The sequence below is a fragment of the Meleagris gallopavo genome, chromosome 12, assembly GCF_000146605.3.
Source record: "Meleagris gallopavo isolate NT-WF06-2002-E0010 breed Aviagen turkey brand Nicholas breeding stock chromosome 12, Turkey_5.1, whole genome shotgun sequence".
Lineage (NCBI taxonomy): Eukaryota > Metazoa > Chordata > Aves > Galliformes > Phasianidae > Meleagris > Meleagris gallopavo.
Window position 1 is genome coordinate 5974481 of NC_015022.2, and position 18506 is coordinate 5992986.

At 36.8% G+C, this 18506-nt stretch overlaps 1 protein-coding gene across 1 annotated transcript; it reads left to right on the forward strand.

The window, feature by feature from the left end:
- The first annotated feature begins 412 nt into the window (after positions 1-412).
- Positions 413-17601, forward strand: BNIP2 (BCL2 interacting protein 2). Its single transcript, XM_031555278.1, is given in 13 exon segments — positions 413-435; positions 3415-3552; positions 4039-4169; positions 4849-4916; positions 5399-5563; positions 7328-7486; positions 7489-7503; positions 8229-8331; positions 8600-8731; positions 9320-9406; positions 9522-9620; positions 11169-11204; positions 13581-17601. Coding segments are annotated over 11 exon segments (963 nt in total). The 5' UTR covers positions 413-435; positions 3415-3552; positions 4039-4119; the 3' UTR covers positions 13630-17601.
- Positions 17602-18506: the final 905 nt, after the last annotated feature.

An 18506-nucleotide genomic window follows, 5' to 3' on the forward strand; every position in this document is an offset into this window, starting at 1 on the left:
TGGCCGCGTGTGGCTGCGGGCCTGGGCTGCTCCCCAAGTACCCGGCGGTGCGGGAGGGATGGGCAGCAGTAGGACTTTGCCGAGCAGCCGCAGCGGTGAGCGGCCCAGAGCTGTCGCAGTTGGGGCTCTGAGCTGTCAGCCGTGTAACGTGTAGCTGCGTTGTAGCTGACGAGTTTGGTTAAGTCGGTTCTCGGCAAGTAATTGCGTTTGCTCTTCGTCGAGTGCCAGTGCTGTCGGTCTGTCTGACAGATCGGCACTGAGCTGTGAGTCCCGGCGACTTCAGCAGCGTGCGTTCCTACACCGCGCAGAGTGCTCCCGGCACGACCCTGCAGCTCTCCTGCTTTGCCGAGTGATTTCTGCCTGCCTGCTGAGGAAAGGCAGCGAAGACTGCAATTAGTAGAGGGCTTTGCCTTACCTCCTTGTGCTGACGTGCAGGTGACACGACTTGGATGTCTGTCCTTGTATCTGGGAAATGTTTTCAAGGCTTCGTGTGGCTTCCTTCTCAAAGCCGGTGGGGTTATGGAAATACTTAGAAATTACAGGGAGCTTTGCAATATGAATCTGTGCGCAGGAAAATTACATATATATATGTATTCTTCTGGCGTGCTTTGAAATTAAAAACTGCTCTTGGAGGCACCACTTTAATGCCTGGAATGTGGAATTCCATTTGATCTTTCTCATGAAATGGTGAAGGTGAAGTGTAGGAAAATAGCAGTGTAACATTTTTCGGCTCACCGGGACTGCAGCAGTGTGCTGCTCCCTGTGTGTCAGGTGGAGCTCAGCAGTGAACTCCTCACTTCAGGAGTTTCGCAGAGTAAACTCTGTAGTCATTCTTCTTCAAATCCTCGTATCCTCATCAGGGACCAAATATGATGGGTTTTTGTATTGGATGTATAGATGTGGCCACACAAATGCTTATCTCCTGTTTGTGTTCTTCAGAGAATTCAAAGGTGAAAGAAAATGTTTAAAAAATAAAATAATAAAGCCTCTCAAATGTGCAGTAGGCCTTGTTCAAAAGTAAATTTTAGGCATCCTGTTGTCTTTTTTCCTTTAAGTATCAGGATATCTTAGAGTATATTTGTAGCTGTAAACTACATCAAACAATGGCAGTTCAATGGTCTTCTCAACCGTGCTGTGCTTGTATCGTACATGTATCCAAACCAAGCCAGCTTCATGTTGGTGAGAGCTGAGAACCAGCTTTCTTTCCAGGAAAGGGATGAGAACACCCATGTTGGGCTTCTGGTGCAAGAGTAACACACCTCAGCTAAGTATTTACATGGGTTTAACCTGAGTGTCTACACTGAGGTCCTTTCATTAGCTGCAGCAGAGAAGTGATTGCAGTGATGTAGTGCCTTGTGGTACTTCTTCCTGTTTGTAGTGCTCTGACTTGCTTAGAAGTGTAACAGCAGTGCTGGTCGCTGAAGTCCAGGGTTTGCACGAAGAAAGCAGAACCACATGGCAGTCCTGCAGACAGGTGTTCTCTGTGTTGAAATTTTTGACCTGATACATCTCCCAGTCTTCTAATTCCATTTCTGTATGTTACATGGAGAGTAACAGCAAACATATCTGCTGTTCTGAGAAATTATGAGTTGGCTGTGAGGAGTGCTAGCACCAGTCAGAAATTAATTGCTTCTCTTCTACGTGACTAGTAAAGACTTGCATTATTAGTGTTATACTTTCAAGTTTAACATTTACATGTTTCATTTACAGCTGATTTAAAAAGACTTGGGTGCAGTAAAAAAGAAAAGCCACTGCTACCACAGCAGCCATAGGAAAACAATCCTAAACTCTGCTTTAGCTTGTATGAACAGAGCTTTGTTCTTGCTTTCTAAGCACTGGTATGATGATATAGAATCAGTCATTAGCCATCCTGGAAGTCTGCACTTCTCTAACTTTCCTGAAACTGAAGATTACCTTTCCTTCTGGATTTCTTATGTTGTTCTAATTGACAAGTGACAGTGCTTTTGTTCCTGAGACTTGAAGTCAAAGCATCCACAACAACTCATTAATCTGCATCTCGAGTAGGATGCAGAAGTGAAGTTTCCTGAACTTGTGCTTTTCTGATGTAGGACTTGGAGCTTGCCCTTTAAATTGTTTGCAATTATACTGCACAGTATTTAATGGATGATGGTTTTCACATCTACCTTAATGAGAAGCTGCTGATGTGGGAAGTGTGTTCTAAAAGTATCTTAGCTTGGTTGCAGCATAAATAACTTCTAAATCCCACACCTGTCCTCTATGCTCTAGGCATTGTTTCTGCACTGAAACATGGTACATCTGAAATTAACAGATGTTACTTGGTGCTCAGCATTCGTCATGAGTGATGATAAAGCTGTTAGGGCAGAACTCGGCCTTGGAGTCTTGGGGGAGCAGCAGTGTGATCGCAGTGCCTTACGGCCACTCGTGCAGTGGCTGAGTTGGTTGCTGTCTTTCCTTCTGCTGCCTTCCTTTCTTTATCTGCCCTCAAGAATGAGATTACCAGTTGAGATTTTCTTTTAGGTTTATTCTGTTTTTAGGGAGCTGTGTCTTTGTATCAGATAATTCATTCCAAACTGACTGTAACGGCCACGTTCTCTTCATTTGAGCATGTGGGATATCTTGTGCCACTTCTTGTGCTACATCTCAGTGTCCCAAAACAAATGTAACAGAGTGCTATGTACAAATTCATTGTTCCTGCTGATGGAAATAGAACTTCATCCCCAAGCAAATTCTTTAAATTCTTTATTGCAAACACTCAGCAGGTTAGAACGCAGGAAGAACTTCATACCAAGGGTGTTGACATCGTAATGAGAGAGGACGTATTTTGTGAGGAAGGTGGTATGATTCAAGCAGCAAGAAAACATTCCAGACAGCTCACTAGTCAAAATGCACAGATAGGAAGAGGAGTGCTGGGAGGGCACTTACAGTCTCCAGGTCCTCAGTATGGGCATGTACTGCCTATGGCTGAGCTGTCGGGGCTGAACAACTCAAAGAAGGAAAGGCTTCTGCTAAGGGGAGTTAGGTTGTTACCTTCTAGAAGTTTTATATTTATTTCCTGGGTGTGGGAGGAAGGAAAAATCAGTAAAAAAAAGCACTAATGACAAATTCAAGTTTAATTTTTATATTGTGCAGCTTTTTTAGTATAGCCTTGTAGGTCTTTTGAGAATTGGTCTGTGGTTATTATCAGATCAAGAAAAGAGAAATTGACATTTTTCATAGTAGTTGATTCTACTAAATAGTAAGCGTACTTGTTTCTTTTTATTCATGTGAGAATAAACTGTTTTTCTAGCTTGATTAGCAGCATGATTGTATTTCAGCTCTGTACTTATTAGGTTTTACCTTAATTGCTTCTTTGCATTTAAAAACAGAATTCAATTTCCTGTTTTGATGCGTTTCCTATCATTGATAAGTTTACCTGTTCCTGTTAATCTTCAGAGCCAACACAGCCAAGATTTTCAACTGGATTGGATTTGTATGATAGCAGAATGGTTTATTATCTTCTGTTATTGGGGATTCCTTGTTGCTGGTGATGGGTGAGCCTGAAAAACCACAGCTCGACTTGCACATCTCAGGGTGAGTGCTCTTTTTATTGAAGTGTTTTTTGTTTGTTTAAGAGCTGAGTTGTATTTTAGACCTGACCATCTGGTTTTTGTTTGTTTGTTTTCCCCAGAGTATACCTTTATTCAGTATCTCTCATATAATTTAGAGGGTTGTCAGGTTTTGTTTTTTCATGCAGTGTGGAGTGAATTGGTGTAATCCCAAATGAAAGATCAGGTTACTCTGAGCTTTTGTTATAACTTAAAGATTGATTCTGCTTGAGCAGAGTGTTGGATTAGATGATTTCAAGAGATCGCTTCCAACCTAAATTATTATAACAGTTTTGTTGTTATAAGCAGTTTATTACAAGTAGTTTTGCATTTGGGGAAAAAAAAAAAAAGTGTGAGGATGGGATGTGGTGGGAGGGGATGTTAACTGTTCCCTATTTTTTCCATGCAATATCTCAACTTGGTGGTAAGTGATTGCTGTAATATTGAACTATATCTTTTTATGTTCCTGTAGCTGCTGTTTAGCCTGCTGTCCAGAAGACAAGAGGTTCTGGCTGATCAGGAGTAACTATTAACAGTTGAAGTTGGCTGGAGAATGGAAGGTGTTGAGTTTAAGGAGGAATGGCAAGATGAAGATTTTCCAAGGTTTTAAACTTTTTGTAAATAAAAATCAAATACATAACATCCAAAACAATCTGTCCCTATTTTCCTGATAAACTAATACTCAATCTTGCAGTGATTTCCACTAACATAGTGATCTTCAGAGGCTTTTGTGCCTTGTTTCTTTGTGGTCTGGAAAGGATAGCTTTATGTTAGTGTGTAAGTAATATAAGAATGCCCATATTGAAATTTCTGATGTTACCAAAATGAAAGTGTAAGTTCAGCTTTGTTTTCTTCAGGTGTTAAATGAACTTTTCCTGACTGTTTGCTTATTATCACCAATGACTGAGTGCCTGAATACTTCAATAAGCAATATTTCTGAGCGAAACTTCTAGCATTAAGAGTACTGTGATGCTCAGACCTACAAAGAAATTTAAAAAAAATTGACTTCAGAGGTGTTCTAAGTTTAAAAAAAAAAAAAAGTACTGTTTCTGTGATGTATTTAACAGTAAACTTTATCAAGCAAGAATACAGTAATTTTCCTAAAAGTGATACCAGTAGCAGCTAGTACTTTGCCATTTCATAATTTGGATGCTATGAGGGAAATTTCTGCTACGTTGTTGCTTTACTGCCAGCTTGAATTTAGATTGCATGTGCTTTTGGATCAATACAACCCACAATGTTTTTAGTGGAAACTACTATTAAAAACTATTTTGTGTGTCAGGCCCCTGCCAGAGGATGATCCTGTTGACTCAGATATATTGGCTGCAACAGGAACAGAAGGTGAAACTGGTAAGAACATTTCAGTGCAATCAGGCTGATTGTTTTCTACATAAATGATTGTCTTAAAGCTCTGTTTTGTGTTATTTTTTTTGGTTTTGTTTTTGATGAAACTTGAGGGATCAGCTTCTAAATGACATATTCATATGTCAGCAGAGGGATCTGGGTAATACTGAACATAAATAAATGATTACGCTCATTTCATGACTGATCTTAAAATCTTGGTTTGTTATTCGACTTCTGTGCATCAGTTAGGGCCTCCCTTAGTCTAGCTCCAAATTCCAGGCTTGTGTGATCTTTTAAGATTTTTGGCAGTCCAAACAAAAAACCCTGTTTTGGATCTTGTCTGTCTTTATCTTGGATGATTTCAGTGTTTAAGTGGTGGACATTAACTTACTGTGTATTCTGAGGAAGTGCTGTGCTGTTCTGTCTTGTTACTGTGCTCGTCTAAACTCACTTAAGCTTTGAAAACAAATTTTCTTTTTTAAATGCAGCTGTTAATGGAACCAAAGTGAGGAAGAAACTTACAGCTCCAGATATTAGCTTAAATTTAGATCGCAGCGAGGAGTCTGTTTTGTCTGACTTGGATGAGAGCGGAGACATTGATTTGGATGACTTAGATACTCCTTCAGAGAATAGCAATGAGTTTGAATGGGAAGGTAAGTGGTTTTGTAGCTCTTGTTTGTTGCCACAGAATGTTTTCTTATTCTTCAGGGGGAAAGAACTGTGACTCATAATTTCTTTTTTAATGGAAATCATAAGATAGAGACAATTTTTAAAAAGCAAGTCATATGCTGACTGACTAATAAACAACAAACATAATAGCTATTAACTCCAAATGAAGTAAAGTGAATGCAAATCTTTGGTACAAACATACGCTTTACATGTGTTATGATTCCATTCTGGATAGAGGTAAGCAACATGTAGGCCTGTAGGTTGTAGATTAGCTTATCAGGACTTTGTGAATTGTAAGCCTTTGTATTTAAAGAGATCTGAATGATGTTCTTAGAGATGAGTAACACCTGAGCTCATTTACAGAAATGAAACTGAGAAAAAGTCAGAACCCTTCAGACTTTGCAAACTTTCTGTATTTGCTGGAAATAGTAGAAAAACCTCTATTTTCTGTCAATTTGAAATATGTTTGAAGTTAACTTACCTATAGCCATGGTAGAAGTGTTAGAGAACTGATCCTTACGAAATGAGTAGATTATTAATAATATTTTTACAGGCAAAATCTGTTGAATCTAGTAAGTTTTGTTGGAATGAACAAAGTTCTCTGTAGGAGTTAGAGCACAAGTTTCAAACTTGCAGTTTAATTATGATTAGGGCCCTTTTAATGTAAGCTAAGGATTATTACTTTGGTCAAACAGTTGGAGTTAAACTTCTGTAAACATACTACTTAAGAATGTATCTGAAATTATAGATACGTGACCTTGACTATTACTTGTTTTATGCTGCAAATAAAAAAAAAGCCTGAGAAAACCGGAAGTTCTTTTCATTGTTACATATGAAAAAAATTTGTTATTCATTCCAGGGTGGCTTATAAATGGAAGGAAAAATGTTCTTTAAAGCAAGCATTTTTGATACCCGAGATATTGCAGGTCAAGTTTTTGTAACAGAGGCTGTGGGCTTACCTGTAGAAACAAATCTGTTTGAGAACTCTAGAGACAAAGAGTTGATGTTTGGGGTTAGCTTTGCAGTGCTGCTAAGGAAATGTTCCAGATATTTGTGCCTTGTTTTTCAAAAGTGGCTGAAAAGGGTTTCTGTCTTTTCTTCCTTTAATGCTGCTGCCTTCATTTTCCTGGAAGGATAGTTTCAGTTAACAGCTTTGTCTTGGGAACAGACAACTAACTTGCAGTAGGTTTTTCTCGCTTTGGGTAAGGTCTATGCAACGAAGTCAAGAATCATTTATTTAATTGGAGCAAATTTTTTGACAGATTGCTGTCAGCATAAATTCCATTTAGTGATTGTGCGCACACACAAATTAGATTTAATTTCTAATAGAATGCCTGCATGTCTGCTTGCAAGATAGTGTTAATATTTTAAATTATGCTTCCATGTAAATCTGTGATCAAGTAACCTGTATGATTATCACAGAGTTAACCACTTTGTCTATTTTGGTGAAATTCATTCAGGTCAGTGTACTGAATGCTTCCTGTTAAGTAGGCTGCTTACGTCATCAGAATCTTGCATGCGCTTTCAAATATAAAACTGCAGTTCATGGAAAACAAAGCTAACAGTAGTTTGATAAAAGTTTGATGTTGATGAGATGGTCTTTTGTAATGTCTGAAGGAACTGATATTCTTCAGCCAAATGTATCGACTGACTTAAATTGGATAGCAAAATGGTTAACCTGTGTTATAATTGGCGGTCACTGTATGCAGTATTCATAATGGATATTGAACATGTTTTAACTTTGGCAGATGATCTTCCAAAGCCAAAAACTACTGATGTAATTAGAAAAGGATCACTTACTGAATATACAGCAGCAGAGGAGAAAGAGGATGGTCGGCGCTGGCGTATGTTTAGGATTGGCGAACAGGACCATAGGGTGGACATGAAGGCAATCGAACCATATAAAAAGTTATCAGTCATGGTGGTAAGAATTAGTGATATGCTGAGGGGATCTGTTGAAACTACTACTAGAAGCTGAGATGCAGTGGTACAGAAAAAATGGAAAGACTCAGTGATGCTGTGCTTTGTTGTAGCGTAAAGCATATGCTTAGTTTGTTACTTCTTGCATGTTAAACTGAAGTTCCAGAACGTATTTGTGTTCAGCTCCTAACATGACCATTCATAATGTGCTTAGTAGTTATACAGTCTCAGTGTCACGATCTAAATTTTTTTTTTTAAGAGTGTTGAAAGAAATAGCTTTAGGTTTGCTCAGGCAAAAATCAATTTACTGACTCTAGCTTAATGGTCTATGAAGTTTAAGTAGGAAGAAAAGTTGACCAACAAAAACATTAAACATACTGAGATGTGGAGTACAGGTACAGCACTTTAATTGCATCTGTTTCCATTATCTCTTTAAAAGTAGATGAACTTTAAAAATATATATATATATTTAATAATTATAAGCAAAATCTTCTTGGAAACAGACTGACAAATGTTCTTACCTCTTCCATACAAGTGGTTCCAGAGGATCAGTCTGGTGATAGGTGATGTATATTGTATGTGTGCTTATCCATTCATATACCGTTGGTGTTTGCAAAGCTCTTTTAGGGAAATAATGGAGAAACTTACTGTACATTCATGAATTTTCTTTGAGTAAAAGTGGTCAAGATATAATCAGTGTAGTCACTACTGCTACTTTTTTCTTTGCAGGTTATTATGGTGATGGGTTAAATGCCATTGTTGTGTTTGCTGTTTGTTTTATGCCTGAAAGCAGCCAGCCTAACTACAGATACCTAATGGACAATCTATTTAAGTAAGTCATCATCTGCCTCTGAACACTATCTTGGTTTCATATTGTAAAACTTTAATAGTATCTTTTTTTTTGTGAAGCTTTTTTTTTTTTTAGATGAGAGAAGGGTAATACAATACAGCAACTACGTCTAATTCCAGGGGGAAAAAAGTGATTGGCTGTTGCTTAACAATGTTGTCAGCTTCTCTTCTTTTGATATTTGGGCAGTACTAGGAATTAATTCAATATCCACAAATCTTCACTTGAGCATTTTCTTTCCCCGTGTTTGCAGGTATGTAATTGGCACTTTAGAGCTACTAGTAGCAGAGAATTATATGATAGTGTACCTGAATGGTGCAACAACACGGAGAAAAATGCCAAGCATAGGCTGGCTTAGGAAGTGTTACCAGCAAATTGACAGAAGGTAAGAAGTTCTGTAGTGTTTTTTCCCAATGTTTGTATTCAGTGCTGCTTAATGAGGTGTCTGTTAATCATTAAGATGTAATTGTGAAGCGTATTGTTTGAAAATCTCTTCTGACATCTTGTCAGTGTAGAACAATGGTATGGATATGCTTGATTTCTTTTTTTTTAATTTTTATTTTTCCTTAATTCCATTTTTATAAGTGAAGTCGTAGTATTAGAATGGGGGGTACTGTTACAGTGTAGTATTTTGTTAAACATTCATATGCTGATATAATAAGGTGGGTCCCTTGACAATTTCATTACAAATGTGTCAAAAAATACTCTAACTTTGGTTGTTAAAATGATGCTAGCCTTTCAATTCTGACTAGGTATTTTCCTAGTGTTTTCTTTGGGCAGACAGTAATTTCAAGTAATGGGATATCAGAATGCTAGATCTAAATAACAAAGTTGTAATTGCAAAAACATGTTTTGTATATATGTGTGTGTATGTGTGTGTATGTATGTATATATATATATATATATATTAAAAAGGTTTTTGTCACGTTACCATTTTGCTCTAATAATTATGTTCAATGTTTGAATCCTTCAGGTTAAGGAAAAATCTGAAGTCATTAATCATAGTTCATCCTTCTTGGTTCATCAGAACGCTTCTGGCCATCACAAAACCTTTTATTAGGTAATAATATGGATGCTATTATTCTTTTAAAAAGTTTAAATCTTTAACTGTTTAAATATTGACCTAATGAATACTACTGAAGATGTAACTGTACCCTGCCTTTGTTCTTCCACAGCTCAAAATTCAGCCAGAAAATTAGGTATGTCTTTACTCTGGCAGAACTAGCTGAACTCATCCCCATGGAATACGTTGGCATCCCAGAATGCATAAAACAGTACGTCTTATAGTTCAAATGTGTTCTAGGTTGACCATGCTTAGGAAGTGGTGTATAATATATTCAGTGGTTGGTTTGAACGTAATACTTGATATTTAATAAAACTGCTATGTCTAGGAGGAATTGCTGAACTACAGTTTTAATATTCCATAGAACAGAAGGAATGCTAATGTACAAGAACTTTCCTGTATAGTGTCTCACATAATTAGCAGTTTATGATGTGTCTAGTCTTCTGTGGATTAGGCCTTGCTGTAGTTGTTCTACTTATTGTATGCTAAATGGGCTTGAGTAAGAAATTCTGTGCACTTACGTTAACTTATTTATGGCATTTTTCACTGTTCATGCTAAACTGCACTACAAAGGAGAGAAATACCAGTTGGGTAGGGATTTCATTTGAGGAAAGCTGTGGATAAGAAGTGCTTGAATCCCTACCCGTAGTACTTCTGAAACTACTTTGGCAGAGAGGGGAAGGCAGTACCAATGTCCTTGATTTTCTTTTTTCCTTCTGCTCTTCCTTCCTTTCAAGTCTTTGCCATATAATGTCCATTTAATGTCAGCACAACTCTGCTCTCAAGTGTGATAATGACACTTGAACAGAATCTGTGGCTGCAGTAACAAAGAGAAATCATAAACTTTTGTCTTGAAAAAGCTAGATGGAAATATTATTTATAAATTAATATAAATATATTAATATAACATAATAAAATATAATAATATAAATATTAATAATTCTGTCAGTAGATTAATTGGAAGGCATAACACACAGAGTCCATGGAGTATGTACCACGATAGGTGATCACAGATGTGATGGCTAATAGAGAACTCTATAAAGGAAGATAGTGTAGTTTCACTTTGGGCAGAGCTTCACATCCATGTTGGATAAACTGACTGCTGGGTACCACAGTAAACATTCAGCTGGTGTTAGTCGTGAATTATTATTTTTTTTAGCTTAAAGCAAATGCAGTTTTTTGTTGAGGGTGAAAGATGTGACAAAGTTGGAGCAATTTTGTGCTACTCTGAGAATTTTCTCATGGGATTTTTTGAAGGATATGTTAGGGAAATTCAGGCTGTCATTCCAAGTCTTATAAAGCTATTTTCTGTACTAAAGAATTGCTTGGGTTGGAAGGGACATTAAAGCCCATCCAGTTCCCAACCCCCTGCTGTGGGCTGGTTGCCACCACTGTATCAGCCTTGCCTCCAGGGATGGGGCATCCACAGCTTTTCTGGGCAGCCTGTTTCAGTCTTCAGAGGTCAGCCAAGCTCATCCTTCATAGTAGTTAATTATCAGACTAATGTGTCTGATATCTGGCTTTAAACTATTAAGAGTATAGACTGAAAACTTTAGCGATGGATAAATACTGTACAGGAAGTTGTTCTGGTAATTAAAATTTAATACTAATTATATTGAAGATGCAAAACCTTTTTTTTTGCTTTTTTTATTTAAAAACTTGGCATGTTTCCACAAATTATATTGATTAATACCAATTTGTAGCTTCTATTGAATTTGGCCTTTGTATATTTACTGAAATCAAACTTTTCCCCACCAAGGTATGAAGAAGAAAAGTTTAGAAAGAAACAAACAAGGTATATTCATGTTTTGATGAGGGTTGCATCTAGATAAGACTATTTGCACTGCAACTAACTCCCAGATGATTGGCTTGTGTAAAGGAATAAGCATTTGTAAATATAAACAAGCACTAGTGACCTAGTTCTTATGCATGAAAGTAACATCTGAAAACTCACGTATTTGTAAATAGTCTCTACTATTAAATGTGATTCTGAGTTTTAAGGGGGGGTGTGTGGATTCTTAACTACATCAAGAGGCAAAAGCATGCTTCTGTATGAACTGATTCAATTGTTTCACTGTTTCTAACAAGTGATGTCTAAAGAGCTGTTCTTAGGTGCTAAGCTGCAGTACGCAGCAGAGGCACAACTGTGGAGGAAGTTCTAATATTGTATTCAATTTCATATTAACTACCTTTTTAATTTGCACAGATTTAATGTTTTTAGTGCTGTTTGTATTTGCAGTGCGTATATTCCTTGGTAACAGTCATTAGATTTTTTCACTTTGCAAACTTTCAGTCTCTTGCTAACTATTCAAGCTATCCTAATAGCTGTGATAACTTTTTTTTTGCTTTTACTTTTTACTGTATAACTAACAAATGTACTAGAATGTTCTGTTATTAACTTCACCTTATTTGGCTACTCTTTCGTGTGTGTAACTATTGAGGGAAGCTTATTGTCTAACTTGGCTAATGACCAAAGAAACAGTGAAATGAAAATTAAAAATAATTCTTTCTGAAAACTTGCATTTGAAGCTACCTCACTAGGAATTACTCCAATTAAGAGAACCTTGTGGTGTTGTAATCTTAATTTCTAAGAAAGCTGAACTTGAGAAAACCATTTGGTATATATTGAACAACAGTTTTACCTGCTTTTTTTCCAGCATGCATGGTTTGACTCAATTGCATTGCAAGGCCCATTGTATTCAGGCTGTAAACCTGAGACACAAAATAACGTGTGAACTTGATAATCTGGAGGAAAAGTGGCACTCTTTAGCATCCCTGTCAATGTTGATACTTGTACTACCATTACTTTTCACAAAAGTTTTCCTAGACATCCTTCAACTTACTACTGAAGTAGACAGGCACTAAGTGGTTGTGAGATATTAATCGTGTTGAAAGCAGCTGTAGGCATTATTGTAATATGGGAAAGGAGACATGTTGATGTTTGTTAAGAGTGTTGCGGATGGAAGTAGGAGTTCTTTGGCTATGTATATGTCATTTTGGAAGCTAGAGTATGATACGTTTCTGTGGATTTATATTGCCAGCTATAGGTCAGTGCAAGCCAACTTGCGTTAGCTTACCATACTTTCTCGTGCTTCCTGTAATTCTACAAGTCATGTCAAAATATGCTTTCCTAAGCTACTGCAGTGAGGACAGGGATGAGTTGCAGCAGCATATTGTGCAGATAAACCGTTCCTTAATTAGGAATGTTTCTAAACACCACTGCTCCAGATTTACTGAATCTGCATGTGTTCGGTGCAATTCATAAAACTGTAAAAAATAGAACATCTGCCTCCTGTTTTTATGGGTTCATGACCTGGAAGAGTTGTCACTGTTCTAATCGCTTTGAAGAAACTGGCTGGCTATCGTTGGAGAGACTGAACAGATAGGTTAGTCAGTTCAGTTGTTAGAAGACAAACTTATCCTGAGCCTCCATTGCTTTGGAACTATGATTATTTTTAAAGTTAAGTGATCTCCATTATTTTCAGAATATATAGCTAAGACTGTAGTTGGTTCTTACTGTAAAGATGAGAGGTACATTTCATGCAGCACTGCGAGCCATCCCCTAGTTTCTGCAAAGCAACACATTGTTCAGTGGGGCCAAGGTAGATACAGAAACCCCTCAGAAATGAAATTTTCCTGGGTAGTCAGAGGAGACTTATAACTTAATAGAAAATACTGCAGTTAAGGAGCCACTAAACTCTTGTTAATTAAGTTTTTGCTGTTCCCTTCTTGGCTTAATTACTGTAAAATTGAAGATAATTCTGTGCTAATATTGCAGTGTATGAGTTCATCAAGTAGCAGCACCTGGTAGTATTGTTAACTGAGAACTTGTATTCCTGCTTCTATTTATTAGTAAGAGTACAGAACCTGCTCTTTTTCTTGCTGTGCAGTCAAATTACACTTATGCTTTTCAAATGCTATACTTACTTTAATGGCTTCTTAACCATTTTAATCAATTTCAAGGGGAAAGTAAGAAAATGGACTTTTTAAACATCTTATTGTAACTGCATTTGATAAAAATCTTAACTATTCAATATTTACATGCTAAAACTTGCTCCATGCAAGAGCTTTCACCTTTTTTCTGTTAATATTAATAGTTTTGCTTAATATATAAGGGAACTAAATTTGTTTTTAATATAGTTTTAACTTCACTGTTTTCTTTACTAAGCAGAGTTGACCAAGAGCTGAATGGAAAACAAGAGCAGAAAAGTGAACAGTAAGTTGAGAAACAAAACAAGACTGAAGAATACACAGATGGATTTATGCTATTTTCTCCATTTATGATGCATTCATGTGTGTATATATTACATAACTTGTCGCAAGAGGTGCTTAACTTTAGACTGGCACACAATGGACTCTTCACTGCTGTACTGGTTTGTCTTGATTTGAGTAGCTACCTTTGTGTAATCTTTTTATACAGCCAAATGTCAAAGAACCCCATGTTTAGAGGATGTTCTTACAACTGTTTATCTAAATGATGCATGTTCTTCAGTAAAATATTTATATATCTAAATGCTAAAGGAAAGATAATATATATTTTTATGACTTTAAGCAATATGTTGTGTACCTGCTGAGGAAATTCATTTGCAGGTAGGCAAGGCCATAAACTACTTGTTATTGTATAAAGCGCATGATCTGTTTTTGCTCTAAATGGTCAAGTGCATTTCTTGGTTGTCATAGAAACCTTAATTTGTTTGAAAATTAACAATCACATACTCTACATAGTCTACTATATGTGTGGAGATGCTTATTTCTGTTCACATCTAATACAAGCAGTACTCATTTACCTCACTAGAGTGAGCTTGAGCTTTGTCTTTTAGTCCACTTCTCAGAACACAGATCTGGAGTTTCTGAATTTCTGTCTGTTGGCCAAAGGGTTTAAGCCTAAGCTACAGTGGAAACTAAACTGTGTGACTGATATCAGACCTGTGTAAATTTAAGCTGCAAATTTCTGCTTCAGTAAACGAAGGCTAGTTCAGCTACCAGGATGAAATAAGTTTGTTCTGTTTTTTTTTTTTTTGTTGTGCGTGTGTGTGTGTATGTGGATAAATATCAGTTATCACCAATAGAAATTCTGGTTATTTTCAGTAGAGCTTGAGAGTGGCATAAATATCTTACCCACAATATCACTTGTGTGCAGAGATTGGGGGAGTCTTACTGTTACTGTGTCATCCTTGTAAATGCAGCATCCATTTCTAAAGCTCTTGGCTTGGCACCTGATAGTAGTGTTAACTTCACAAAAAGAAACCAATATAAACAGTTTCCTCCTCACCCCATAAGGGTAGTAAAGTTGCCTATATAAAAAGCGTTCAGGGCAACAATTAGGCACTGATTGATAGCCTGTAAAAGTTTATGAAGTGTCTTGAGCATTGCTATTTCCCTGTAAGGACAGATGCACACAAATTAATCCATTCAGGAGCTGAGCAATTAAATGTTTTAGCAGATATTCAATCTTCAGATATTTTTATATGCTCGCAATTTTGTCTTTAAAATGTCAATTTCATTTAGTGTTATACAGTTCTCTTGAACTTAAAAAATGAATTCAACTAGATTAATGCCTGGCATGGATTAGTAGCAGTCTAGCTAGTTCCATGGTCAACATTTATTAATGGCCACTTCATACAGAATCTCCAATGATACACATAATAGTCTGGGAACAGATATTCATGTCAAATAAAGATGAACTGCCCATGTCTCTGGGAGTTTGTCTGCAATTCAGAGACTTTCATGTCAAGGTTAGGTATTTATGCTAGCTTCTGTATTGTGGTTTCAAAGAGATTAATATGTAGGATGTTCTCTTTCAGGAGGTGATAATGATTTCAAGTTGCCTTGAATCTATTACATCATGTTTGGATCTTGCTTTGAAAGCAGAACATAAATGTGAACACTTCATTTTAAGGCTTTTTTCCTTTTTTCCTATTTCAAATTTGATGTTGACAAGGATTAAAGTTAGTAAAGTGGGCATTTTCACAATTTGTTTAATGCTTCCACAATGCAATGCATATGAACAGACAACCTGAAAACCATCCTGATCTTTACTGATTCTGTGTGAGTCCTAGGGTAGATGCTAAGCATTCCAGTCCTCATCTTGTTTCAAATTCTTCCTAGTTCAAAGAGGTATTCTTCTCAGTAAAGTCGTGTTTATAATGGAATGATTGGACTTCTGTGAGTATCTGTCCTGTTCCCTCCTATGTATATAGTGTCCTTTAGAGTAGACAGTCCTCTGTATAGGGTGAATTCTCAAATGATAAGATTATTGGTTGTTTTGGTTTTTTTTCTGGCGGCTGAGCGGTTCTGCAGTTTCATGTTGCAGCAGTACTATTTCTTTTGGAAATACTTACCTAAAGGTTTATTTCTTTAGTATTAGTTTTTGTGAATGAATACACTGTAAAACAGTTGTTCTGTCCTGAAAATATACACAGCGTGAGAATCTTGTGTACTAAAGAATGATTCTCCTCTGACCTTTTCCAGCTCATCATTTAATGATGAGGGGGATGTTTACAAAAAGCAGAGGTCCCAAAGTAATCCTGAACTCGAATTAACTTGTCAACCTTATATTTTTAAATATATAGAATAATTTAATATATTTTAATATTTAAAAACGTTAGAGTTAGAATTTCATACTTTAATAAAGTTATTTCTTTCTGAATTGCTTTGTGAAAAGTAACAGTATTACAGGGGGCTCATCTTATGCACTTCTTCCTAGAGGTAAAATCTGTGTTGATAGAATATGTTTTGAGCTCTGTTGATAGATGTTGGAGTCACTAATTCACCTTCAGTTTGGAGGTTGTGTGTATGTGTGTGTATATATACATGTGCTAATGGATACCTTGTTATTACTGTGTGACACTGAAATGGAGTTGTTTGAGATGGTGATCTCTGTATGTGTGGATGTGAGGTTGTATAAAACGAGTTTTACAACGGGAGAAACATTCAGAAGTGACAAAGATAATTTGGAGGAAGTGTCATTAAAAACTGATGTGGATAGACTCTGGATTGTATAAGTACTTGTGATGGTTTTATGTAGTGCGGCAAAGCTGTGTTCTACTGGAAAGTAACAGTGAGGGACGCAGAGAAATTTAGTGCTGAATCATACAGAAATCTTTTGAAGTTTTGGAATTTTAAAATGCACATTCTCAGTTCAGTTTAGAATTTTCAGTTCCACAAAGCTTAGAACTAGTTAGAGTAATATGTAACCTTCTTTGTAACTTTATGTAGCTTAGCATATTTCTTCATTTCCAGAGAACAAGTGAAGAAGAGTATGTACTTGCTGTTAGGAACTGTGCATTGAAAACAGTAGTTGTATTCCAAATTGCACACAGCTAGTTTATAGCTGGGTTAACATGTCTTGGCAAGTTTCTTGCTTCACACACTGTAATGCTCTAATGGCAGATGAGGACGTTTCAATGGGAAATTTGTGTCAGACTTCAAAGTCGGATGAAATGGTGGTGGTAATGAGATCTTACGAAATGACCTCACAGTGTGTCAAAAGGAGAAGAGGGCATCACTGCCTAGTTACAGCCTCACCAGTGTCATATACTGGAAAGTCTAGTAACTGGGGGAAAAATATAATTGAACTAAAACATGAATAGATGGTTTTAAACTAAATCTGTCACGAGCAGTAAGATTCTTGGAGAAAGGTGTATTTCAGTGTCAGACTTTTTTATTTGTGTATCTTGCAGATTTATATTGTATTTATTATGTAGAAAGATGGCTTAAGTGCATCTCTTACCCAAGCTGTTGTCTCCGAAGGTGACATTAATTCTCAAGTCATTCCAGTCTCCCTTAGAAGCCTCGTGTGAGGAAGGAGGGGGAATGGATAATTGCTTGTGTGCTTTCGGTAACCACAGAAGTCTTAGAAGGATTTTGGAGAAAATATGTATTCAGTCCTTGTGGATGCAGGTCATTCTCAAGAGGATTTTTTTCATGCTGGTTGTTAAGTCTGCTTTAATGATACTTTTCAAGGATAGCTGATTTTAGTCAAAGTAGCACTTGGATATATAAGGAATATTTAAATATATTTTGAAAGACATTTTGCAGCTTTCCTAACATCAGAATTTTAAGTTGAACTACACTTTCTCCTGTCACCTCTTGTTCTTTACATTCAGCTAACAGGAATGAAGGCAGTTGTGATGTAAAAGAGAGTGCAGTTCTGTTTGTGATTTCATCATTCCATTCAAGCATGACTGAGATGAATTAATAAGCTTTAATTTTGCTAAACTATTTCAGATCATTTTTGTTTTGTGATTCAGATAAAACTAGATGATTTGTTTAAACATCTTTTTTTTCTTTTTTTAATTAAATTGTATCTTGAAGAACAACTAGGCTTTTTCAAAATTTAAAAAAAAAAAAAGGGAAATCTGTACCTTACCATGGTCCTTCCTCTGGCTTACTCAGGGCTGACTATTAGTTGTGACATGAAGTTCCACATTAAAATTTGTTCACAGAAGATAAGTGTTCGATTTCCCAGTGGCTTTGTAGTTCTGCATTCCTTCTTACTCAGCATCCGAACAAGGCCTGTGTAGAAAAATAGAAAGGGCCCTTCAAAGGGCTCAAAAATTGTCTATGAACGCGATGACTGGTCTGTACAGTGTGGCAAACCTGCAGTTTTTAACTAAATGGAGCTGTAGCAGTCATGCCAAACCATGGTTTATGAATCATGCTATAACCAGGTTAAATAATTGACTCTTAGTAGTCGTTGCAGATATGATTGTATTTTCCTTTGTCCCTTTTGTATAAAGCTGTGTAAGTACAAGGCTCTTCACCTACCTCTTGTATTATTATTCCTTCTTTTTAACTTCTTTTCTGTTTGCTTTCCAAGATGTCACAGTAATGTGATGAACATGTCTGACCGTGCCAGCTGTGAGCACTTATCGGAACCTTTCTAATTAGGAAAAAGTAAATGCTGAATGCAATAAATATTTTTGAAAGAGGTCTTGAATGTTTTCTTTTCCTTCTTAGGACTTTATTCTGACTTAAGTTATAAGAATCTTGCCCTACCCCCTCCTGGAAATCCTGAAATGTGACGTGGATGCAGAAAGCGCTGCATCTTTTTGCGGACCTTCACGTCCACACCGCTACTCTCGGCCTCCGGTCG